The sequence below is a fragment of the Falco rusticolus genome, chromosome 7 (assembly GCF_015220075.1).
Source record: "Falco rusticolus isolate bFalRus1 chromosome 7, bFalRus1.pri, whole genome shotgun sequence".
Lineage (NCBI taxonomy): Eukaryota > Metazoa > Chordata > Aves > Falconiformes > Falconidae > Falco > Falco rusticolus.
In genome coordinates this window covers 48,432,368-48,457,767 of record NC_051193.1, presented here as the reverse complement: position 1 = coordinate 48,457,767, position 25,400 = coordinate 48,432,368, and the positions used below count along the sequence as shown (strand labels likewise).

General features: G+C 39.2%; 1 protein-coding gene across 4 annotated transcripts; it reads right to left on the bottom strand.

The window, feature by feature from the left end:
* Window positions 1–1,551: 1,551 nt before the first annotated feature.
* Window positions 1,552–25,123, bottom strand: TRAF6 (TNF receptor associated factor 6). 4 transcript variants are annotated; one of them, XM_037394285.1, is made up of 7 exons: window positions 25,010–25,123; window positions 16,442–16,767; window positions 10,871–11,021; window positions 10,087–10,245; window positions 8,517–8,588; window positions 7,059–7,136; window positions 1,552–6,230 (listed from the first exon to the last, which is right to left on the bottom strand). In XM_037394285.1, exons 2-7 carry the CDS (start codon window positions 16,735–16,737, stop codon window positions 5,349–5,351), a joined length of 1,638 nt encoding a protein of 545 aa, XP_037250182.1. In that variant the 5' UTR covers window positions 16,738–16,767; window positions 25,010–25,123; the 3' UTR covers window positions 1,552–5,348. The 4 variants fall into 4 exon arrangements, with proteins under 4 accessions (XP_037250182.1, XP_037250183.1, XP_037250186.1 ...); XM_037394286.1 differs by lacking the exon at window positions 25,010–25,123 and adding an exon at window positions 24,751–24,950; XM_037394289.1 differs by lacking the exon at window positions 25,010–25,123 and adding an exon at window positions 11,325–11,818 and having other exon boundaries at window positions 16,442–16,509.
* Between the last annotated feature and the right edge of the window lie 277 nt (window positions 25,124–25,400).

The following is a 25,400-nucleotide window of genomic DNA, read 5'->3' as shown; positions in this document are numbered from 1 at the left end:
TGAAATGTGTTTCCTATGGTAATTTTTCTTGCTAGCATAACAATTTTCCTCTTTGCGGGGCATGAGTGTAGGTTTGAGGTTTGGGTTTGCTATGTGTTTGGTGGTGGTTCCTCCCCCCCATCCTGCTGTTACTGGGTGGGGTTTTTGAGCCAAAAGTAGGATTCATCAGCCATTTTACTCATTTCATCCAGACAGGCGTAGCTCCTCTACTCACCATTTCTGGTCCATTAACCTCCCAATCTATTATCTTGTGTTTACCGCACATGTTAACAGCATACTCAAACCTTCTCAGGGCTAACTTGGGAAGTTTTGACTTCTTCAGATGCTCCTCTGGAAGATGCAAAATAGTCACAGCATCTAAATGAGAGATGCAGCACAGAAAAGCTGAAGTCTAGCACTGTGTTCACTCACCTAGGATAGTGGAGCAAGGAGTCTTCTCTTTCCAGATGAAACAGCCTTAGTGCTGGGCTACTGCTTTTTTTTTTTTTTTGGGATAAGGCACCAGAGCAACTGGTTTTGCATTAATGAGGATTTTAGCTAAACACACACATTCTTCATGTGAAGTCACTACAATGAACTGGTATTTGTCCAATAAAGTATTTAGTCAGAATATTCTGGTCCTCATCTAGTTTAGCAGTACAAACCAAAGTTTTTTTCAGAAACGTACAGGTATGTAAGACATTTGCATACGTGTCAACATACTTATATATGGCTGGTATATTCTATTTCTGTGTGTTGACCTTCCATTCATAGGTGCAGCTGCATATGCCTGTTTTTCCTGTTTAAAAAAAGGCCATTATTACTTCATCTCATCAAAAGATTTTAGTGTTCTTAAAAATAGGGAGCATTAAAAATGTATTACCACAACAGATATTTGTATCTGAGCATGCTTTCTTATCTATTACTCATAGAAGCTATTAGGACCAACTTGATGAAAGAAAGTCGTAATTAACCTGACATTAACTGCACTGCATTAGATATGTCTAGTAAATACCACTAAGTTGCCTTAGAAAAATTAGAAGTTTTTGAACCTTATACACTCTATAAGGCCCAGCGTCCAAGATCAAGATTTCTTTTCCTGCAGAGGCTGTTAAAAAACAGATCCAGAATGCCTCTGTGGCTGAGATAAATTAGCACGTCACTACAAAGCAAAAACATTTCTCTTACTGACATTCTGATCTGAGATCTTGCAACTAAGCTTCAACTTGTAGCTGTTTTTGGCCCCATCCTGCTTGCTATATTTGTCACAGAGAGGTGATAGTGTGCAGTATTTTTCAGAGCTGCATCTCAAATTACAAGATGATCATGAGAACACTTATTTTATTATGAATTATACTAGCTCTGTCTTCTAGTAATGAATAAAACTGTTGATACCCTTTATAAATGACAGAAACTTTTTATCTTGAAATACATTCTTTACCTTCTTGGTGCTACCATACATGGTCTCTCCCTCATTAAAAACCAGCAAGACAGAGAAACTACTCCAGAGGTCCTGTATCTGTTAATCTTTTTGAATAGCCTTCCACATGAATAAAGATGCAACATACAGTGTACAGTTTAATTAGTTTATTTTTTAAAATCCTGTCAGAAATAGAGCTGTGCATTAATTACAAAATATATTAAACAATCTATCAATACTTCCAAGGGAACAGGAGTACTTTCATTCTGTTCAAATGCAAACCAACACAAATGCTGACCCCAGAATAATCTTTTGCATCCATCATCAATATATTTGATGTGAAAGTGTCTCTAAACAAGAACAGAAAGGCCACCCTGATTTTATTAAATTAGCAAGCTTAATCCCTTGATAGCAAACATGACCAGGCATATCATGAGACCACTTAAAAACCAGGTCTATACATCTCACATTGAGACCAACATTTTTAGTAAAATAATTTTCCCTGCCCTGCAGGGGAAGACATTCAGAGGCAAAAAGAAAACACATTTGCAATATATTATAATTGGGAAATATGTGCCATAGCAGCTTTGCAAATACACATACTAACAGTGGCTGACTTAAAACACATTCAAGACAACAGAAATTTGGAAGATAAATGAAGCTAAGTCACTTTCTAAACCACCTTGAGATCTAGTAATGCTGCAAAGCATCAAGAGTTACAGAACCAAGGAACCCCATGCCTGAAGAAATTACACAGGAAACTGGTTAAATCCCCACATTTCCTCATAATTGTTCCAGAGACAACTCTTGAAACTGCATACTTTTCTGCTTCTATTTAAGTAGTTCTAGCAATTATACCTTAATTGACCATGTGTAAAATGATTTCTCAGAAGAAAAGATCAGATTTGGAGGAAGGGGAAAAAAGAAGCTGTTTCTGTGAAAATATACTTTCACATAAAACTAGATCTCTTCATGCTAACCTTAGAAAAGTTCAAATAAAAGATGGTAATCTTGAAGACTTAACTATACATCAAGATTGTAGCAATGTAAACTCGTAAGTTCTTCCATAAGATGATGTTCTAATTTGTGAGAGAAAGCTCTGGAACTGCAGTTAAAATGATGAGTAGCTTGGAAGGTGCAGGAAGAAAGGAAAATGGAACACGTAGATGAATAAACACTTCATTAACATTTATAATTTTTCATGACAGTAAGATTTAACTGATACTTAGCAAATTAGCTCTGAAAGTCTCTCATGTAAAGCTGGCATTACAGTAATTTGGCATCACTCAGTTCTACTTGGTGATATTCAAATACAAAACCAGTAGAATAGCAGCAGTGAATAAAGCATTCATTTTACTGTGGCCAATACAGTATTATACATGCAGTAGCTTTCTATTCCCTATTGGTTTGTGCTTTTGTACAAATATTAACCTGAAACATTTAAAGTCCTGAACCTGCCAAACTGAGCTTCCCCCCAGGGCGTAAGTATACCAGATGTTGCAGATAAGGCCCAAAGCAAAAATTCAGTTCATAATGCAAAGCTTCAAAAGGAAAGAAAGTATTAATGCACTTAGTGGGTCTTAGGTATAAACTATTACAACACAGACTAAGGACATTTTTGTCAGTATCACTAGATACTAACTACAGTTAGTAGAGTTGAGAAAGGAACTGTTGCAGGAAGAAGCTCTCAAATTTTAAGTATTTCTTCTGCCACCCCCCTCCAAAAACCCCAAAAAATCCAAACAAAAAAAAAGAGAGCCAGGAGACTAGTAGTCTTTGAGCATCCTGGAAAAACATAGATAACTAACGTAGTCTGAAAATGACTGGAGAACTAGTATACAATGCCTTCTGTATATAGTGGGTCTGGGGACTGTCACACACATTAAAACCCTCTTGGTTAAGAATGGTTTAACTGCTAGCAATGCTCTAACTGAAGACACTCTGAACCAATTCAGCTAACAGGATGAGGCTATTCAGTATACAAACTACTTAAGAGGTTTAAAAAAAGAAAGTTTGACAGTTTTAAAGCACAGATCTTTTCCTATTTTGAGTAATATATGCTCACCTGTCATCCAAACACACAGAACACACTAAAGTAGTCAACAACTGACCACAATTACCATTAGCCAGGAAGTTTATGTTTCAGTAGCAACAATACTCCGTTGAACACATTCCCTCTTCAATTAATAAGCTCTACTCATAAAATAAATTTTACTCATCTGGGTATGATGAACAAAGTGGTAGTTGAGTCCTGGAACTTTTAATCTCACACACGCAGGCAGAGCGTGCTTCTAAATGAATATACTGTACTAGTCTCTCATTAGCCTGATATATATATCTATTAAGCATACACATTTTCCCCACTGATGATCCCCATGGGATTGCTTTGATGAGGCCAGATAGTTGGAATACTCTCCAGTATCTTTTAAGTTGCAATGTCTCAAGTCTTTAAGTTGTTTCACTAGCTTGGAGAAATATACCTGTGGCTTACGTATGGCTTGGTCCTTTCTTCGGTACTTAAGTTATGGGGTGAACAAAATGTTTTTTTTTTCCCTCCTTTTAAATACAAGATTCAGAGCTTTACCAGCACCATAAGTTAAAATTTTCAGCACCAGTGAACTTGAACTACTTAGCTTTGACTGGCCAAAACCAACATTTATATGGCATACAAACAATCAGCACAGAAAACAATAATACATGCAACATTAGGAAGCTCATGAATTCTTGACATAGTGAATCTAGTGTTTAGTGAATGAGTAACTACAGACGCCAGATTTTTTCCTAAGAGCAAACAGGGTTGCAATTTTTCCTCACACTGCCTAATTAATAGGCTTTTCTTCCCCTCCAAAGCGTTGAGGGTGGCCCAGCTCCTGGGCCTTAATGGGACAAGGAGTACTCACAACAGATGGATGTTGAAATGGCCAGCTGTCCACTGAGAATTCATAGGAGACAACACAGGTCATGCATCACTCAGAACACCAGAAGATCACTCGAGCAGATGCAGGTCACAAGTTAAGCTTTGGTAATTCTGCATCACCCTATCCAATTAGCAAATACCTCTGCTCATGTATCCACTCACAACCTGAAAAATGTCCAGCACTAGAAGGAGACCCCACCAGCACAAAGGTATCTCATTCAAATGCTGTATTTTATCTCTCTGGTGATCGTGATTGACATTCTGGGCCTGGAGCACACACTTACAGAAAGAGCTATCAAAATAAAGAGAATTAGGGGAGTGCTTTCAGACCACATTACAAATATTTCTTCAGTGAACTCATCTCAGAGAATTCGGCCTTCTCCACAACACTACCATGTCTTTCAGAAATATTACTATCAACTCTACATCAACATGCAACTTCCTGAAGCTAACTTTGCAGAAGGGAAGGGTCAAAGTACACCTCAACCCTAGGTGATGTGAGCAAAGCCTTAACCTGACTTCAGATTTCAAGAGAAGCATGGCCAATTCAAAGTTCTAGATAAGTCAATATAGAAAGTGTCTTAACTTTCCCAAGCTCTGTGAAAAACAACCAACCCCCCGCCCCCCATCTCTACTAATTTAGCTATTTCCCTGCTACAGTATCTATTCCAAGGCACTGAGATGCAAAGATTTACAGGTCTTTTCTAATACGACTTAAGTTTTACCAAACGGAGATGTACAGGTACTTCAGTAGCATTTTCCTGTAGGCAGTTAAGTTTTGATTAACAACACTTCATTTAGTTAGCTTGCTACAGAAGTAGCTTATTACTTTAATAGAGAACAATACCAAATATCTGAACACATGACCTCATACAGAAAAAAAAAGTATACCAGCAACAACAAAACCCTATTCAGGTGAAGATCAACTATGTTGGCAACTATAATCTTTACAAATGCAGCCTGTATGGATGATGAACCACACTTGTAACCCGTGGTGGAAGTGGTTCCATTCCTCTGGTTAAGACTTAGGGGCTACATAGCTCCATCTGTACTGCGAGGCTGAAATCCTTCTCTGCGGAGACTGTTTAAATCCAAACGAGTTAGCACTTCACAGCGCACCAGAAGGGTATCATCCTTTATGAAGGTTCTTTGTTTCAAGGTTTGCAGGTGCATGAAAGTCACATAACCAAAACCTTTTGGATTGCGGTGAATTGTTGGTCTCTGGAAGGCTAGTAACTCTGGCTTGGCTTCCATTACTTCTTCGTGATTCTGCCTTTCAGGGCCTTCTGACTGATCCAAAATAGAAAGTCGTATAGTGCCTTGGAAAGGCCAAGGCAGATGGCTGTCATACTCTCCTTGCATAGTGTGGACAAACAGAGAGATAAAATTAGCACAACGCTGAGCATTTGGTAATTGGATATGCAAGCGCAAACACAGCTTGTAGCCAGGCTTTCCAGTATAGAAGCCAGGACTGTGCATCACAACAGGTCTCTCTTCTTCCTGGGCTTTCTGAAGTCCACTGAAGTTCTCAATCTTCCAGATATAAATACCATTACATTGCTGCGCCTCCATTTCAGTAATCTTTCCCTCCAAATTTCGAATAGTACGTTTGAGTTCTGCCATGTGAGTGTTCTGTGTCTCCATCTTGGCAATGAGTTCTCTGATTTGGTGATCTTGCCTTACCAGACGACCTTCCAACTGCTGAATAGTTTCTCTGAAGTTTTCAACTTCTGGATTACAATCATATGCGGCATGTGACACGTGTGAGAAGAGAGCAGGCTCAAAGGGTAGGCCATTGATGAAGGGTACAGGATTTGTAGCAGTAACACTGATATTTTGAAAACTCTGAGCCATCATTCTCATGTGAACCTGAGTGAACTCCTGCATATGTCGTGCCAGTTCATTCCTTTGCATCTAGAATTTAAGAGAGGTGGCATTAGGAACGTATCAAACATTATCTGCAATCACATCTTAAATGTGGCTCTGAAGAAAATCAAACAACTAGTTGCTTCTCTTATGTGAATCGAGGACAAGGTAATGTACCAAAGTAGCACTTGGGCTCCAAATTTAAGATCACTGTTACAACAACCAAAAGAAGTTCAAACGCCATTGGGCAAACAGTGTTCAACTCAAAATAGCGACATGGTGAAAAAGTGTTAGTGATCAACATACATTAAGTATTTTTTCTGTGTTCTAAATCAGCACTGTATTTTCGTCAATGATTTGCTAAAATGTCCCAAAGTACCCAATACAAAGGTTTTTGAAAACCGACGTGGAAATGATGAAGGGAAAAGATCCATTTTTACAAAGAGGTATTAAACAACTAGAAATAAGAGTACCCAGATTAAGTAATTTTAGAATTTAATCAAATTTAAAGCACTGTCATTTTTTTTTCACTGAATTCTAGAAGTCATAACTGTATGTGGTCACAACTTTGGAAGAAACGCTAGAAGCTATTTTATTCACATGAAAGCTGAAATTATTCACACTAATTAATAAAAGCAAGTTCATCAAACAAATCATTCACATATTTTATTAAATTTGAAAAAGACTTTTGAAAAGCAATCTATCAACATGTAGTACTTTAGAATTAAGATATCGCAAAACAAAAAATTCCCCACAATCACTAAGGATGTGGGCTAGTGAATGAGACAAGAATAGGAAAACACGGTAAAAACCAAACTAATAAACAACAGAAACATGTGCAAGGTCTGCAATTCATGATTCTGATAAAAGACTTACCTTTTCAGGACACCCAAAGGCACTGTAAAAACATGGCACTGGGGCAGTAGGACAATCATTGTCATAATGGTTAGGCATCTAAAACAAACCAAACTTGAAATTAATTTTTCCATCATGAGTATTCTTTTGTAACAGCCTAGAGAGTATGACTGGATGGATTCTGAATAGGTACCTGAAGTCAGATCAATTTATACCTATATAATTTCTGAAACATATATGGAAGTTTTGAACAAAAATGCTAGCTGATGATAAAAATTCTGCATCTTCCTTGTACATACTTTAACAGTTCATTGCCTTTGTTCTTACCTTAGGCATCAGAAAGCATTTAGGTTTTCTTGCCAGAACAAATGCCTTTGGTTTCTAGCCTATCCTCAATCAAGCTAGATCACATTATATTTTCTTCCCTTTTGAAGCACTACTTGCATGTTTTTATTGTGTCTCTCTTCGTTATCTTCTTCCTCAAAAAGCTCAAATTACTTCATTTTTTCTTATGGCCCATGTTTTCCAGCCCCAATTACCCCAACTGCTCTGGATCTTCCCTACCCATCTCCACCTCAAAAACTGGACAGCTTCAGCTGAGGCATTACGAGCCCCAAATAGAACAAAGGAAAATTCTGGGTTTCACAGGCCTAATACCTGTTTACGTAACCTCAGCATGTTTGCCTTGTTTAAATATCATGATGAAGCAGAACACAAGTTTAATATGGGTCAGTCATTAATTCTAAACCATTACCTAGTTTTATCTCTGTTCCCTATTTTTGCAGTTCATTATTCTACCTAACAGATTTTTGCCTTTGTGGTTACTGAACTCAATCCTGTTTTTCAGAGTGTTTCTCCAATTTGACAAAATTATTCTTTAATTTAAACAAGTTTATTAACATAGTTGCCATCCCATTCAGGCAGGGATAGACTGCAAGTTAAATAATATTTACCATTTTCCTGTCAATCAAGTAAGTTGTTATTGAATAGAAAAAATAATAATGGCTATTACAATAGTAATGGACAAGCAGAATTCCAGCCAGCATCTACAGTTTGATATTGAGTTGTTTATAGCTACTTCCCAACAGTGGCTTTACAATTACAAATACTCTCCCTCTCTGCCCAAATCAAAGCCTTGTCTTCTAATGTCAGCCACAACACTGGCAGCTGCTTGGTATTCTTTAACCTTCGTTCAGTATCAAAAACATGCAGTGTGGACCCTGCCAAGAAGCAGTATATCTAAACAATGTGATTTGCAGCCAAAAATCCTACAAAGGTTTATCAGATTGTGACTGCCAGCTGGAGCAGCATTAGAAGTGTATTATACCTGCACTTGATGCAACATTTTCAAAAAGAGGCAGGTAGAGATTTATTATCTAGTAGACAAATCGTTTCTTCAAGTTTAATTTCAGATTAAAGAAGCAATGCAAATACAAAACATCTGACCTGGATTAAAGATGGTGAAAGGTAGTCTCTTACCTGCTCTCTGATGAGCACTGTGTTGCAGTATTCACAAAATACATTGGCAAGTGGGCAGGTTTGGTCATGAAGCTTAGTTATCAAACAGAAAAAGAGAAGAAAGAATCAATAAAGTTACACAATTTAAAAGAGCGCCCTGATAAGATCTTCAATTTTTTACATTTCAAGCTTTGCATTTAGCTGTATGCAACTATGAAACAAAGAGAATCCCCTTACCATGAATAGTATGTTTTCTATAATTATTGTTTTTTCCTGGACTCATACAAGAAATTCATAAAGTTGTAGATTATTTCCTAAAGCTCTTAGGCTCCAAAGGAGTCTGAATTTATCCACAATTTTCTGAAATTCATGTTAATTGCAGTGGAACTATACTAAAAGTTGTTTTTTTTTTTTTAATTGTTGGACTATACAAGTTATTTTTGTTTGACAATTCACAGTACGATACCATAAAATTAATAGCTCTTGAGATAAAACACATCCACATACAGATAAAGAAAGAAGCTCAAAAAGGAAAGGACTATCCTCCGTATCACCCAAGTAAAAAATGCAGAGACAGGAAAAGAATTCAGAAATTATTTTGGTCTTGTGTTCTTGTGTGTTAGCACATATCCCCAAAAGATGCATCTCCTGACACATCCTTTCTGCCAGGCATAAAACCTGTAAATGTAAAAACTGCTTTGTGCATTACTTTGGCAGCAGATAATGGTCTCTCTGATGGTAAGGCAAAAAATCGGTTGTGCTTATGCAAGTCTCTTCACACCACAGGATTCCCAAGAAGTTTGTATTTAAGCACAATCTTCTCCTCAGCTTTCACCTTGTGGTGCGTTGACCTTGCCTGGATGCCATGTGCCCACCAAGCTGCTCTATTTGCTCCCCTCTTCAGCAGAAAGGGGGGGAGCGGGGGAGAGGGGAGAAAATAAAATGAAAAAAACCCCAACTTGTGGGTCAAGATAAAGCCAATTTAATGAAGCAACAGCAAAGGTCGCATGCATGGAAGCAAAGGAAAACAAAGGATGTTATTCTCTCCTTCCCCATCAGCAGGCGATGTTCAGCCACTTCCTGGGAAGCAGGGCTTCAGGATGTGTAGACATAGCTCCAGAAGACAAATGTCGTCAATAACAAATGCCCCACACCTTCCACCTCCTTTTTCTTAGCTTTTATATCTGAGCAGACATCATAGGGTATGGAATATCCCTTGGGTCAGTTTGGGTCAGCTGTCCTGGCTCTGTCCCCTCCCAAGATCCTGACCACCCCAAGCCTGCTGGTGAGGTGGTGGGGGGAATGTTGGAGAGCCAGCCTTGGTGCTCAGCAGTGCCCAAAACACTGGTGTGTTATCACCGCCGTTCTAGCTACTGATACAAAACACAGCACTATGGCAGCTGCTATCGGGACTCAACACACATCTGTTCTAAACTAACACAGCTTCTCACCTATGCAGCACTGAGAGCTCTTCTAGACCAAAAGCTCTGGGGTTTTTTGTTTGTTTTGGGGTTTTGCTTTAAAAACTGATATTCCATTTACAAGTAAACCCATGCAAATGGATGTTGAAACACAGACTCTTGCTAAGTACCTCTTTATCTTCAAATGCCATAGATGTGGCGCAGTTTGGACAACAGACTTGACGCCTCAGACACTCCTGTGTCATGTGCTCTTTCAGATGGTTCTTCTGGAAGGCTCCTTGGCACTGTGGGCACTCCACAGTGGAAAAATCACACTGCGACTGGTGGTCCTGAACAAGGATAAGAGACGGATTCGATACTACAAACTGGTACTATCATCTCACCTGTTTTCAAGATAAAGCACAGTACAAGACGAACAAACTGCAATCTTACCTTCATGCAAGCAAATCCACATACGCTTATGCTGGCTTTACTATCAGCCTCTTATTGTCCTGTTACTAAGATCAGGACTTCTTGTATTCAGAGCTTTAAGAATGCTCTCAAGTAAAAAAAAAATAAAATAATTGGCTTTATGTTTATCCTTTTAACTTTGCATATTATTTCCCAAAACAATTATTTCAACTAGTAGATCTAGCTGCTTTGAGGGAGTATTAAACTGACTTCAGGGAACATGTGTGAAATACAGACACAGCTGATCAAAAGACAAAAATAATCAATCCTAAAGAGAAAGCTGCATTAGTACAATTTTCATGCACTACGATGTTCATTTGAGAATCACTTAATTTCAATTAAAGACACATAAAAACCCCCCAAGTACATGTAGCTATAGTCTTGAATGAACAACGCATGGAATCAGCATAAACAGGTATCAGGTACAACCATCTATGTTAAGTTATTCTGAATTTTCACTTGTCCATGAAAACAAGTTTCCATATTTTGAAAAGTATTTCTCACCTCTAAATGCCTCAGCTCCATCTTCATACTGCAGCCCTTGTTGGGACACTTAACCGTCAATGAAAGTATTTCCCGTTTAGCAAAGTTGTCAGGAAAAAGTTGATTTTCAAGGAGAATTTCATTGTCTACTGGACATTTGTGACCTGCATCTCTACAACACAGAAAAGAAAGGACAAAAAGTTTCCAAGTTTCCTTTGCCCTTCATTTAAAATATTTTTACACTAGCAAGACAGTAGTGGCCAAATTATAACACATTAAAGAAGTCTTTGAAAATAATGGCACTTATCAGAAAGTATGAAATGTACAAAGAACTTGGCAATAGACAAGTTTCACTAGAGGTGGCGTGACTGGGATCCCAGCACTTTTCTAACTCAGTAGCTTTTATTTGGACAAATGCCATGATAGATACTCTGGAAATAAACTTGAGGAGGATGTAAAGAAACTAAGAACTTACGGTTCCATTTCTATACGTACTTCACATAGCTCAAACATCAAAGAATATTTCACATACTACTTTAAAACAATCCTTTAAAGATTCTTGGACCTTCTTTCTTTCTCACTTCATCAACAGCCAAGATGATCACAGCTGAGAGAAAAAGCAAAAGTGTCTTTTTTGTTTTTCCAGATGGATTTAATAATTTTGGCATTACTTTTCATATAGCTCATTTTGCTGTTTTTGTTGTACAACCACTTGATCAGTTGGTCATCCTTCAATTTATTTATTTGTACAACAAAGGGTGAAAAAAACCTCCAGACACAAAAGTAACTAATACCTATGAAAATTACACTGGATTTGTATCCGGTGTTGTATCTGAAGCCATTTGAACAGCAAACTGACTGAAAGTCAGTGCTAAATGGTAACAATTTAGACTCTAATGGTGGAACATGGTGCATGCAACTTGCACAAGAGAACCAACAGCTTCTTCCACTTCATCAGGTTCTGTCTACCTGCATTTAAAGACAAGAATCATTATAAATGGAGTAAAAAAAAGGGATCGCCTCCACCAAATTTTCCTTTAAAAAATATACAGTATCAGCTCGTTTTTGAAAGCAGTAGGTCAACCCATCTCTTTACAATTAACACAGTTAAAGAGGCATGAGGGATCAAAGCTTCTGAGCTGAAGTGCTAATGGAAACAGCAGTAAAACGGAAAAATCCATGGGGCGGAAAAATGTCAGAGAGCACTTGTGGTGCAAAGATCAAAGGCCAGATCATTGTCACTGCTTGCAAGCATGAAGGGAAGGAGAACCTAGTGGGCTGTGGAGACCAGGAGGGAATTTGTTCTTTGTTGGAAAAGGAAATAATTGCTCAGCAACTCCTTCATCAGCAACACTGTCAGAGGAAGCGGGGGTAAAGTTGAGACTTCAAAAAAAGACAGTGAACTTCCTTTCATAGGTCTTGCTTGCAGGAGCTAGCTCGCCACAAGTCTGATAGTCATACTCCTAAACAAGTGGAAAAAAAGAAAATACCTAGCGTGCTGTTTTGTTTCATAGCTCCCTGAGCCATGATCAGCATGTTGATCTTTGTCACAACCCAGAAACATTCCCTCATTTTGCAGGCAACCTACAGGAAATCAGTTTTCACAGGTATAACTTGGTTACAAATACCCTGTTTAGTGAAGTATAGTTCAGTAGGCCTTCTGGTAAAACAGCAGCCTTATTTCTACACAGAAAAGCTAACTGTATAATAGCAGCCAATAACAGATTAAATAATGATTACCAGATCCCTAGTTTAAATAACTAGCAGACACAGGGTAAAATAAGAATGAATGACAATCTTCCAATGAGTATATTAAGGAAAGAGCAATAATTTACTCTTTCCTTATTTTTTTTTTTTTGGTAAAAAAAATAAAAAATTACTCTTTCCTTAAAAAGAGTAGTATATTAAACAGAGTTCAAACATCATTTACAAGTATTGGGATTGTGTTTAAAAGGCTGCTTAAATCCATCCACAAAAATGTTGCTATACATTCCCAGCATTGAGCTTATGCACCTCGGTTCTAATTTACACTACACTGGAGGCTTTCCTATGCTGGAATTATTTATCATATTGAGCTGTGCCACCCACAACAGTACCTGTGAAAAAATAATCTTCTGCTACAAAGTACAACACATATTCCTATAATTTCCCTTGAAATTAAAATCTAGGTATGAAAAGTAAAACCAGAATAATTTTCTTTCAAGAAAAAGCCTGCTCCATGATTTTAGCAACTCAATAGTTTAGCCTAGAAACTGAAACAGTCAGCATACACTTTTAACTGCAGCCATGCTGGCTGTTTGATGAACTGCTAGTACTCAAAGCCTTCCTTGCTGCTTCTTTTCAGCTCATAATTCTGCTTTTCTGATAAACAGAGGTTCTGATAGTTGGCAAGCTCTACTACAAGCCCTAAGTCAGCTTTGACCCAAGATACAGGAGAAGAAAGACTAGAGTGAAATTTAATTTAGCTACTGTATCTGAAATTAGTTCTTTTAGAATATCTAATCAAGTACTTTGCAGACAGTAACATTTGTAAACTATTGTATGTAGTTACTTAGATACATAAGCTTCTTCAGTGCCATGACTCATACATAGCACTTCAGACAGATTTAAAAATATGCCAAGCCTTCCTGGGAGGCAAATAATTACCGTGATCAAATCCATCTGGTCTAATCATGTCCTTCACATTGTAAGATCTAAGACTCCAGCTCTTTAAAAGGTTTTTAAAAAAATCTTTCTAGTTGTAGCTGCAGCTTCTTCAACATGGACAATTAAAATTGTTTAAGTCACAAGAAGCAATTACTCAAAACTCACTTGTCCATCTTTTATCATTTAAAATCCTTAATATCTGTGTTCACTTGAGCTAGACAGCGGGGAAATGAGGAATAGACAGCAGCAATTTTTTCCTGATCAAATAAAGGCTGTGACAATCACTTAATAAAAAACCCCCAGTACTTAGAGAATGTAAAAATCACTTTCCATTTTCATTTTAGCTCTGTAGAAGCTTCTTAATGACATCAATCAATATTGTACTGTAGACACTACATACTCCAAATCAATATTGTACTGTAGACACTACATACTCCAAACCAATAGCTTGATCCATGGATCCCAACTAAGCATGCATTTCAGCCCTTCAGGGATTCAGAGGGGTCTGGCACTTCAGTTGTGTGCTCTGCTTTGACAAACAATCACTCTAATTGCACTCCAGAGATGGATTTCAGTGGAGAATGAGGGAAAACATTTACTAGCACTGAAAAATCTCAAATATCAGTGTGATGATCTATAGTCTCCAAGATGGAAAGATGCTTTCTACCTGTGTTTAGTGTTCACTGAAACAGTCAACACTATCTACAGAAATGAAGCAAAATAGGGAAAGGGAGTAAAGAAGCAAAAACTGTTTGCAGACCTAAAACTTTGAGCAGAACAAGTACTCCGTTAATTTAAAAAGGAAGAGAAACTATTTCCCACGTCTGGGGTTTAAGAAGGAAGTTTCTCTACCTGGTATGAGATGTTGCTTTCTGAGCACGGGTTCACTGCGGTTCCTCACTCAGTCCTGTGGTAAATTCTAACCAATGACTGTAACTGTGCAGCTCATCAGCAGAAGGATTAGAAAACAAGCTATTACAGATCTGAAAGAGACACTAATTTTTGGTAATTTTAAGTTTAGTAATTTTCCCCTCAGTTTTCAACATAGGAATTCTGTTGTCTTTGAAATGATTGGTGAGTAGATATTTCTAAAGCTCAGTATACTTAAGTACTGACTAATTTACCTTCAGGTTTTATAGACATCACACTCCAGGAAGAAGGTTTAAAGATACACTGAAGTTAAAGACTACTATAGAAACTGCTGCTGCCAACAAACAGAGCAGGCTCAGAGACAGCAAGTAAGGAATAACGGCCTTTATTAGTACAAATGTCTAATTTAAAGCTTACAAGCATGCATGAAATTATGTTTGTTAACCTCTTGAAAGAATTTAGGTTGGAACGTGCAAAGTGAAGGCCAGAAAGTAAAGCTAACTGATGTGCTTAAGAAACTGGATTAGAGTCAGAGCTGACAGGTTCAGGTTTGGGGTTTTTGCCTTCTTCCATGCAGCCAGCTGGCACAAATACCATTGAGTGATGCCATTGGGTAAGGCCTGACATACTTTTCTTGTGGAAGCAGGAACATAGTGAATGAGGCAAGGGAGCAGAGTGATCTCATGGTAGGCTTAGTGGAGAACAGAGTATGTCAGCTTCCCCTGCAGAATCCACAGGCAAGTCACTTTTCATGGGTGAACACTGGTGCATATTCTGCATGGACAATGAATCTACATCCTTTTCTCAGAAATACTGATGAAATTAATATTAACAAGAACTGTGCTGTAAACACAATAAATTTCTTCACTTGCTGGAAAGGAAAACAGACTGCTCTTTTGCTATCTTATGTAAGGAATGCAAAATCAAGTTTGTCTTCTCAACTCCAACATTTCCCTCCTTGATCTAAAGGGATGCCATGAAAAAATACAGTAGCATCAGATACAACAGTGACAGAAGCTACAGAGAAGCCCACAAACCCCACAAAATACTGTGTTCAGAGAACATCACTGCTGGCATACTATTCATGTAGTGAGCTACAAATAATGAACCATGGAGAAAAAGAAATGGAATAGAACTATGAATAAATGGTATGGAAAACCAATCAAGAAAACACTGTACACTTTGCATGCTAAAAATAAATGCCTGGGAAAACCAACATTGTATGGTAACACTGAGGACAGTTTGATGATCTTTACAAATATTTAGATTCCTACCAAAGTACTGTGACATTTGAGCTAAACTAGCAACTGATAAGAAAAAAAATCTGGCTTATACTGAGAAGGAAAACCCCTACATCATAATATCTAGCCTTCTATCAATGTGTTCCAATACTCACGGACACATGTGGGGCACTGATGACTGTATTCCAGATTTCAGGGAAGTACACTTTATCAGTGTACTTTCTGCCCTTCCTTGCTCTTTCAGTCATTCATTTTCATGAGCCCTGCCTGTTCTTGCCATCATATCTCATTCCCACTCCCCCATATGCCACCTAGTTTTCGCTCTCAACGCTTTGTTTGAGACTATTTCCTCATTACATTTTCTCTTCCAGCTAAACAAGGAAGCTGCTGATTTCAAGCAAAGAACTGAAAGCATGAATTGCCCTATATGCACCAAGAAACCATGTTGTCTGTAGTTGCCTGTAGTTATCAAAAGAAACAATCATAGTGAAAAGACAGGTTTTATAATCCTGGGCTGAAAAAGGAATTTATTTGGAGGATTTGGCTACTTTTAAAAAATTATTATTTAATGTTTACTGAATCAAGTATTTAATTCATAACCTGGGTAAATTTGTATAAATGGCAAAATGTCTAAAGCTCCAAAACTCATGATGTTTTGGCCATGCATGTTCATTATTAGAAAGCATCTTTAATGAATTATACATTGTGAGAGTTCTATTAGCACTCACTGGTAATGCATCTCAAGCAGTTCTATTCAGTTTACATTGCCCTTAAAATGCTCTGCTTTGCTAAGTGAATTTCTTCTTAAAAGCAACTTCCATAAATTTTTCTTTACCTTATTGATTTGACAATGCAGCCTTTGCAGAAACGGTGTCCACATGGTGTCTGCACTGCTTCCCGAAGAGCCATCAAACAGATTGGACATTCGTATTTACTTTCCAAGGGTGGATCAAACTCCACATCATAACCTTGTGTTTCCTCTGTGAAAGAGCTTGGAGGGTTTCCAGTTCCACTGCTGACGCTTACGCTGTCATCTTTTGCTCCAACGCTGCAGGCACTGGCCATGGCTGCACAGCAGCCGCTTTCCACGTCTCGGGGTCCACAACTGTTACTACTATATAGCAAGCTCATAGTAGCTAACAAGTGCTACACAGAAATGCTCTGCAAGATGACAAAAAGTTGTGTTAATTTAAAATATTCCAAGACCTTCCTTTTCAGGCAAGAACAAATGTTATTTCCAATCAGAAACACTGGAACAGTGGTGCAGATTTGATTCTACTCAAAATCACCGATTTTGTGTTGTCCCAGTTTCTGTTATCTATCTTTTTCACTTATCTTGTGGTATATAGGAAAGAGTACTGCATCCTGTCAGCCTAGTTCAAAACGCACACACCTCTTTTTCTGAAATCTCTTTCATCTGCCTACCTAATTTCTGTAAAAAGAGGAATATTCCTTGTCCTTGCTATGTTTACTGAAAATGCCTTTTTACCCCTTCAGAATTTTTTACTTCTAAAGCATCATAATATAATTTGCATAAACACCACTGTACAAAACCAAGTTTACTGGATGGCAATAGCTCAGTTTCATATATTCCTTGCAGTGAATAAATGTTATTAACATTTTCTGTATACAGCAATTCACAATATAGTTTTCAGATCAGTTTAGGTGCGTATCCACAAATAAAATGCAAGTCCAAGTACCCAACCAATCAGATGCTGTGCTGCAAGTGAAATTCAAATATACAGCACCACTGATAACATTTTTAAACTGCCAACAGGACTTTAAATTGAGTAAGAAGCTATACATGAGATAAGGCTAATAGTTCCACAGCTCAAAAGCTATCTACAAACTATTAGTACTGAAACGGAGCTCTTGCTCTCCTTTCCCTCTTCCAGTCTAGCTGCAGGGAGGACAAGGGACATAGAAGATAAGAAAGAACAGAAGATAAAAGTCACAGCTCCCTGAAGAGCAGTGAATAGCAAAGCCTGCTTCTAAAATACTGCTCACAAAGAAGGCTGAACTTACAGGTACGAAATAAAAAAAATGCTGGTATCCCCAAACAGATTGCCAGTGTTTCTACACTGAATGAGGGAACTTTAGGAAAGGTCTAAATAACAAATATAAATTCTACAAGTCCAAGAAATTTTTCTCTCCCTTGATTTTTTAATGGTTACAAACATTTTCTTAGAATCCTATTGTGGTTAGTTTTCTATAAATGAATTTCTTTGAAACACAAGAGATTATCACCAGGTGCAAGGCAGTATGAGTACACTGAGGGTTACAGAGCCAGGCATGCAAAAGCCCACTAAGCCCAGATTTGACATTTTGCCCAGCAGTATAGGCCAAAGGTCTCTTGCAATGTTCACCTACTGCATTCAGTGTAACACCTTACACCATCACATAATTTAAAGCATATTAGGGATGGAAATCTAAGGATTAATCCAGAGCTCAGCTGTAAGGATTGTTGATCTGCATCACTATTGCAGACTCTGGGGGCAGCGAAGGATGCAAAATGAACAGGATTACCTTGACCACAAGCTCACAAAACTGAACTTTTCCCTGCCTTGATCAGAATTTGAACATCACTAGTCATTTTAAGAAAATGTGCATGCTTAGGAAGAGGACATACAGGTAGTTTTATTTGGGTACTTATTACATGACACCTTAACATCGCATCAACAGAAATACTAATCACACAAAGCCTCAACTGGCATTTACTGGACATATATTTTGAACACAAGCAACATTACAGAAGTACACTTTACATGATAAACAATGCTGACACTGTATGAGCTTTTTTTGCAGTTATCCAAAACAACAACAACAAAATGCAACCTACCAAACAAAACCAAACTGGCAAAGTTATCACATTTATGTCAGTTACAGTTAGAATCAAACCAGAGCTTTTATTCTGTGGTGTAAATATTTGACTTTCCATTTTGCTGAGGTACGCAGAGGTATGAGAAGTATCTGAAGAGTAGCATTTCTAACATTTCCAAAATACCATTAAGGTACAGAGTCTCAAAGCACAGTTTGACAGTTTAGATTTGTACTGAACTGGTCAGCAATGCTCACTTTATGCAGAGGTAACTCTATAGCAGAGCTTCCTGGAATTGGATCTAAGGAGTGATGTTTACTTCTATTCTTGTTCTCTGCCCCCATGTATTATCCCTATATGTTATCTACCACAACAGGCTTTATACAATCACAGAATGATTTAGGTTGGAAAAGACTTTTGAGATCATCAAGTCCAACTGTTAACTGAGGACTGCCAATTCCATCCCTAAACCATGTCGCTAAGCACTGCACTTACACTTTTTTTAAATACCTCCAGGGATGGTGATACCACCACCTCCCTGGGCAGCCTGTTCCAATGCTTGAAAATATAATCAAGGCTCATAATCAAGGCTCCTAAACACAACAGAAATACAAACTAAAAACCAAGTAAATTCTTAGCGGTTGGCTCAGACACAGTTCAACAACTATCAATTTAATCCCACAGAACTGAGCAGCTCCCCTAATGACTTAGAATGGAAGCAGAAGAATCAATGCTTAGAAAGATGCTTTGTGACAGATTTTTTAAAATGCCATTGGTAGGTCTTCTTTTCTCTGGATTTTTAAAAAAAACCAACAACTTGTTTCCATTATTAAACTAACATTACTTTTATTTAACAGCTGCTGCAGAGGGTCATTAGTCCACAGGCCATATTTCACAAAAAAACCACAAGAACTTAAGTTGGGCCAATGGAGTGGGAATGTTAGTATGCAGGATATTAGGATCCACAGTCATCCTAGGACTGAAAAATTCATATTATTCCAAGCCACAAGGGTATATTTAGTGAGACTAAGAAAGGAAAGAGGAACATATATCCCTTTAGCAATGTCACAAATGAATTCAGGAAGTCGCAACCAGGAAAATACAATGGCTTTACCCAAATTCAGCTGTCACATTAATTGCAAAGACGTGTGCAACTCTTGCTGTTCCTAGGAAAAAACCCATACTATTTGAAATACTGTTCTTTTAAGGAAGAAAACAGGATCTAACTCGCTATGATCTCAATGGCTTAACACTTTGTAGATTTAAGTGCTGTGCCAGTGGAGTTCTCTTTGCCCATTTAAATTGTTTCTATAGACATAGTAGGTATGTACATTCAGTTTACAGAAACAAAAATCCAGTACCACAGTCATTTTAATGAATGAGTCACTGCAACCAGTCAACATCCCAGTCTCACACAAAAATCCCCTTATTCAGTGATATACTTCACTCCCACATGGAGCTTTTTGTCTGCATATGACCAAGGCATTCATAAAAAAAGAAGTGCAAGTATCATTGCACTTCCCCCTTTTTAAATAGATAATTCAGGCACAAAGAGGCAACCGAAGGTGATTAAGAGCCAGACTTTTAATGCTGCTTATGTTTTATGTAAGATAGGACTCCTCCTCCTCCTCTTATCCATTTCTTCTTACCTGTGAGGAAAATATTCCTCCTTCTATATATATTTATAGATGTGAGGCAAGGCACGATTTTTCAAATCTACATCCACATTGCTGTTACTCGGACCATTAACTGAGGCCTGATTACTCCACTACAGTTTAAAACAATTCCTCTACAAGTTGTAACTACTGTAGTAGAAATTAGTTCTGCTTCTTGTGGCACTGATTTTACCAAGAGTAGGAACGTAGATTCAATCTTCTTGAACAGAGTGGTGCTACAGAACCAATTAGAGAAGATTATACTTTGAATGTGGATGAAGGCGTTTCTCACGATGAAGGTGGAGCAGACAATTTGTGAGCCTACCGTAGCAGGTTTGCACGTTCCTCCCCTGGGGAATTCAAATAATTTTCAGGCTGAAGAGGATGGATTTTAAACCCCAAACCAGTAAATATCCCAAAATTCATATAAAAATTGCTACGCTTTCTTTTTGATTAAGGAATAGATTACCAGTGAAGTAAAACCTAAAAAACATCCCCCCCAAACCACACCAGGTTTTCTTCCTATTGATAAAGGTTGTTTTTCTTTCTCTGTGCTGAACAAAACTGAGTTAAATACAACAGCAGGCAAATACCAATCTATAATACCTTGTCTACACCCCAGCTCTGTTTTCTGATGTTGACAGTTTAACACATTGAACACCTTGGTAGCCTGCTCTATGATCTTTTTTATTTGGGTAACATCCGGCCTTCCAACTGAGGAACAACTGAAACTGAATTGGATCATTACATGGTAATTCTTGGGTTTTGCTAGTGTGAAGCTTCTTAGGCAGAGAAAGCCTTAAAACTATGTTTGGTAATGCACCTGAAATGCCCTTTCCTAGAGGTAGGAAGTCCTATTGGACTTGCTGGCTAGATGGATAATGGGTTTTAGCTTGCACACATGAGGTTTTCAAAGTCCTTGGGACAGCAAAGGTTGATTTCTCTCTCCAAGGCAATGGCTGTATTGTTTGACAACAGAAAAGAAGGTGCTTTCCAGGCCAAATGGCAATAGACTGAATTTGTTTGATCATTACTTGTGCTGCAGAAATCTGGAATGCCCTAAGGATCAAAACTCCATGCCCCAGAAAAGACACAGTTAAGACTATAGGGAGTCCCAATACCACTCTTCCAACGTCAAGGTTAAACCATAATGAAACCTTTCTTCATTAAGTAACCTGTGCTACGTTGCTATTTACACTGTTGCATTACAAAATGATTAGGTTGATCTGAGATAGCACAGTCAGACCAGAAGAGCGAACTCCTGCAAGAATAATGTATGTTATGATCAACAAAAACAATTTCAAAACACAATTAAAACTCACCCATATTTTAAACTAACACACACAACAAACCTCTGATTTGTTAAGGCCCATAGTATAATGGAGTTTAGGCAGGACTTTTACAAATCTTCATGCTCCAAAGAGCCACACAAAGGATTAATTCAGAAACTGCTCTAAATCAAAGAATATTACTGATACCAGAAGGTATCTTAAAATTGCCTGGGAAATTGCACTATAATTAGAGTAATAGGAAGGAAATAAAAGCAGGTATTGTATCCTATTTATACTGAAATATAAAATGATACCTTTGAGCATTTGGCACAGGTGAAGGAACACTGTCAACAGAGTGTTATCAGTTACCATGAAACAGAAAATTTGGAATACTAGTCAGGAAGTACTGAATACAGTTGACTTCAACAATTATTGCCATTTCCTAGAAAATTCACACTGAGAAGCCACAGAAATAAGGACATCAATACAGAAGACTATTTCTAATCCCTTTTCTTACTTGAAGTTCACAAACGTAATCTCCTTGCAGCCTGGCCAGCACACAGCCAGTAATGGAAATGCCTTCAACACCTCACGGACAGAAAAACTGGCCAAACTTTTCTGTTTTCTTCTGCCTTGCCAAGAACAGTTTTGTACATTTAGCTTTCTGGGTCATGAGACTGACAGACCAGCGGAGTGACTTTGGATAATTTGTTTATGAAGCAATACTTGCAACACTTATTCCCTGGCATATTAATCATTGGTCTACTGACAACTGATAAGCACTGTGTGTTTGCATTATTAAGTCTGTAACCATCATTACTGTGGCTTCATCCAGGCAGAACATATAAAATGATGCAAGTTCCCTTTAATTAATACCTATAAAACACTTTCATATCACAGTTATCAAACAGCTAGACAAGCCAAAGGAATAAAGATTCGGGCAGAACTGGTAACTACAAAACCCAAACTCTGGTTTCCTGTAAAAGGCTGCAAGCATGTTGCAAACCCTTTGTTGAGATACTAACTTTTTTTTTTTCCCTAATAGCAGTAACTGTTAAGACTTCCAAGTCTTTTGGATAACCACCATACTTATCATTTAACATGTGAACCTAAAGACTTAAAAGAATTTTTGTTTGAGGCAAATACAATCAAACAACAACATTAAAAGCTCATTAGACACTCTAAAGAGCTCCTGCTGCTGGAGCAGACACACCTTTGGGGGTTTCTGAAGCTTTTCAGGTGATTTCTCTTTGCTTGGAGAGAATGCTGTCAGGCTTTAATCATGTATGTATTTTTATGATTAAGTGTTATGCAGGATATGTAGGAGTCGCATACTCCCAGTTATGTTCATATTTTATCCCAGTTAAGTGTGTCAAAACAAATTTAATTTTAGTGAGCAGTGGAAGGGCACTATACTGTATTTAACACCAAAACATTCCATGGGTTTTTCCATAATCAAAAAACCAACCCAAACCAAAATCCCCTTCTAAGCCTTCCTTCAATTTATTAACTCCCAGGGACATTTCACTGAGAATTGTTCAGATTAACAAATACAAGGAAAGTATAGTTACTAAGAAGAATAATACTACTTAATTCTTTACTTTGGCTGAGACTGCTCTCTTTGGCTTCTGCTCTCCCTTTGCACACTGAAACACTCAGAGATACGCATTGTGCCTTTCTACACCCCTCAACGGATCTGCAGAGAATTTAAGATGCTACTACCTTAACGAGGACAAAGTAAACATCAAGACAGAAAGTACTTCAAAAAGAGGCAGGGAGAAGCACGGCTATGAACAAACGTCATTTCTGCAAGTCACAGTCTCCAGGCTAGATTTAATTACCATCTACCTCAACAAGCATTAAGCTTATATCTGGCATTAATAAAACAATTTGCAATCCTGAGAAAAGAAACAGTAAATTCAGTGTACATTCTGAAACAACTACAATATTTTTCCTTTTCACTTTACTTTACCTTACCTTTACTTTTATTGTCTTTTTGACATGCTTTATATCCAGAATCTTTTATCATTAGTTTTGACAGTCTGGATCTGAAACTTGTTTGTAACTGCTTAGCTAATTTGTGCTACTGAGACACAAAAGTTACTCTTCTTGACATATTAAGCTCATGAAAGTTCAACAAAAGAAAAAACATGTTCACCTCTGATGTTTTTTTAGTCTGAAGTTCTGTCAGCGTAAGAATCTAGCGTTGCATTGTCTTTTAAAATACAGTAGCACATTTTTAAAATAGAAAGCAATAACTGAAATATAAAATAAAAATAAAATAATAAACCTAAAAAGCCATTTATCTCTTGACGGCTACTCATTCAGTGGAGCCTGACTGAGCTTCACAAATCTTTAGCTCCTAGGAAAAGATGAAGGTAATGTGGAACATGCCGAAGAATTATGCCCAGAGTGACACCTGCCATGAAAATAATCCAAGTGCTTTTATCAGCATACTTCTGTGACTTTTCTTCATTCTGATACTAGTGGGACTAGTTTCATCGCTCCTTCATACCATGGAAAGACAAAACAGCTTGCTCGCCAGTGTTGACACAGTTGGTGAACACAGGGTAAAACACACTGGAGATGTTAAACAGGCTGTTAATGCAGCCACTAACTTTGCCTCCCTCTGTTCCTTTTTCTCTCCCTCACCCAAAGCTTCAAATAAATAGTTTCTTAGCCATTCTGTCAATGGTATTTAAGACACAACAAAATCCACATAGCTCATGGGTAGCTCTGCAGCATGCAGAACTTGTCATGATGCAAACACGGATAAATACTTCCAGCTAGCTTTAACTACTGGGTGTAAGATACACCACGACATTTCCCTCCCACCTACAGCTGAGATTTCCGTTTAAGTATGATAAGACTGACTGTGACCTAACTAAAACGGACGAATGGATAGAAAGTACTATTGCAATCATTACTTGCTACTCACATTAATAAAATTGCCATAAATATAAAGTACTGCCAGCCTCTACTAGCAAACAGAGCTATCTCTTTTTGATAGCATAACCTCTCTTGCAGGTTATGCTTACAGACCTTTAACATGCTCCCGAAGAACGCACCGAGTATCTCACTTTCACATTTGGAAAAACAGAGCCCCCCAGCGAGGTGATGCCGGCCGGGCTACGGCTCGGAAGCCACCGGCCGCGGGTGCTCCTGCGGCTGCCGGCCGGCACCCCCGGGCAGTTAACGGGCAAGCCAGAGCCACCCCAGCCAGGCTTCCCCTCGCACCCGCGGCAAACCAGTCCGACCCCGCGCCCCTGCCGCTGACAGGCACGGCGGGGCTTGGCCAGGCTCGCCGCGCAGACCGCGGCACAGTTTCATTTTTGAAGCAGCACAGGCTGGCGTGCCTCGGCCCCCGCAACCGTCCTCCCCTAGCGAAGGCCCTCCTCACCGGCAGGCCCCCGGGCCGATACAGGCGTGGGCCCTGCTGCGCGCCGCGGTCCACCTGGGCCGGACGGGTGGGCGGCTCCGCCCGGCAGCAAGGGCCGCGCTCCGCTCCCGAGCTCCGCAGCTCCGGCCCGGGAGGGAAAACGCTCCGCGACGAGCACCGCGACAGGCCACGGGCCGGCCCCTCTTTTCGCAGAGTCCCCCGCCGCCGCAGGGCGCAGGCAGGCCCCGTCGCAGCCCGCGGCCGGCCCGCCCGTACTCACCGCCGCCCCGCCGGCCGCTCCCCGCCGGGCGCCACTTCCGCCTTGTCCCGAGAGGCACCGGGGAGGCGGCCGGCCCGACCAAGCGGGGCGCTCCGAGGCGCCACGTCTGCTGACGCGCCCCCTGCCGCCGCGGAGGGGGAACGGCGGCGGGGCAGGGGCGGGGCGGCCTCACCAGGGCCGAGTGGCCCCGTCGGCCGGGAGCCGGCCCCCGCCCCCGTGTACCCCGCGGCGGGGAGGTTCGCCAGAGCCGCGGAAATCCGCGGGAAGCGGCCGCCCTCTTCGTAACATATAAACAAAACCGTCGCCAGCGTGTGTGTCAGCAGGGAATTTTGCTGCCGCGCCAGTCTGCGCGCCGTGCTGCAGATGCTGGGCTAAATTCGCTCTCAGCTCC

Bases quoted from the DNA above. Each gene is read 5' to 3' on its own strand.
- TRAF6 (XM_037394285.1), bottom strand. From the start codon at position 16,737: ATGAGCTTGCTATATAGTAGTAACAGTTGTGGACCCCGAGACGTGGAA. The intron at 11,022-16,441 runs GTAAAGAAAAAT...TCTGTGTTGTAG, and splicing joins TGCATTGTCAAATCAATAAG to AGATGCAGGTCACAAATGTC. The intron at 7,137-8,516 runs GTAAGAGACTAC...GGTTTGTTTTAG, and splicing joins CAGTGCTCATCAGAGAGCAG to ATGCCTAACCATTATGACAA.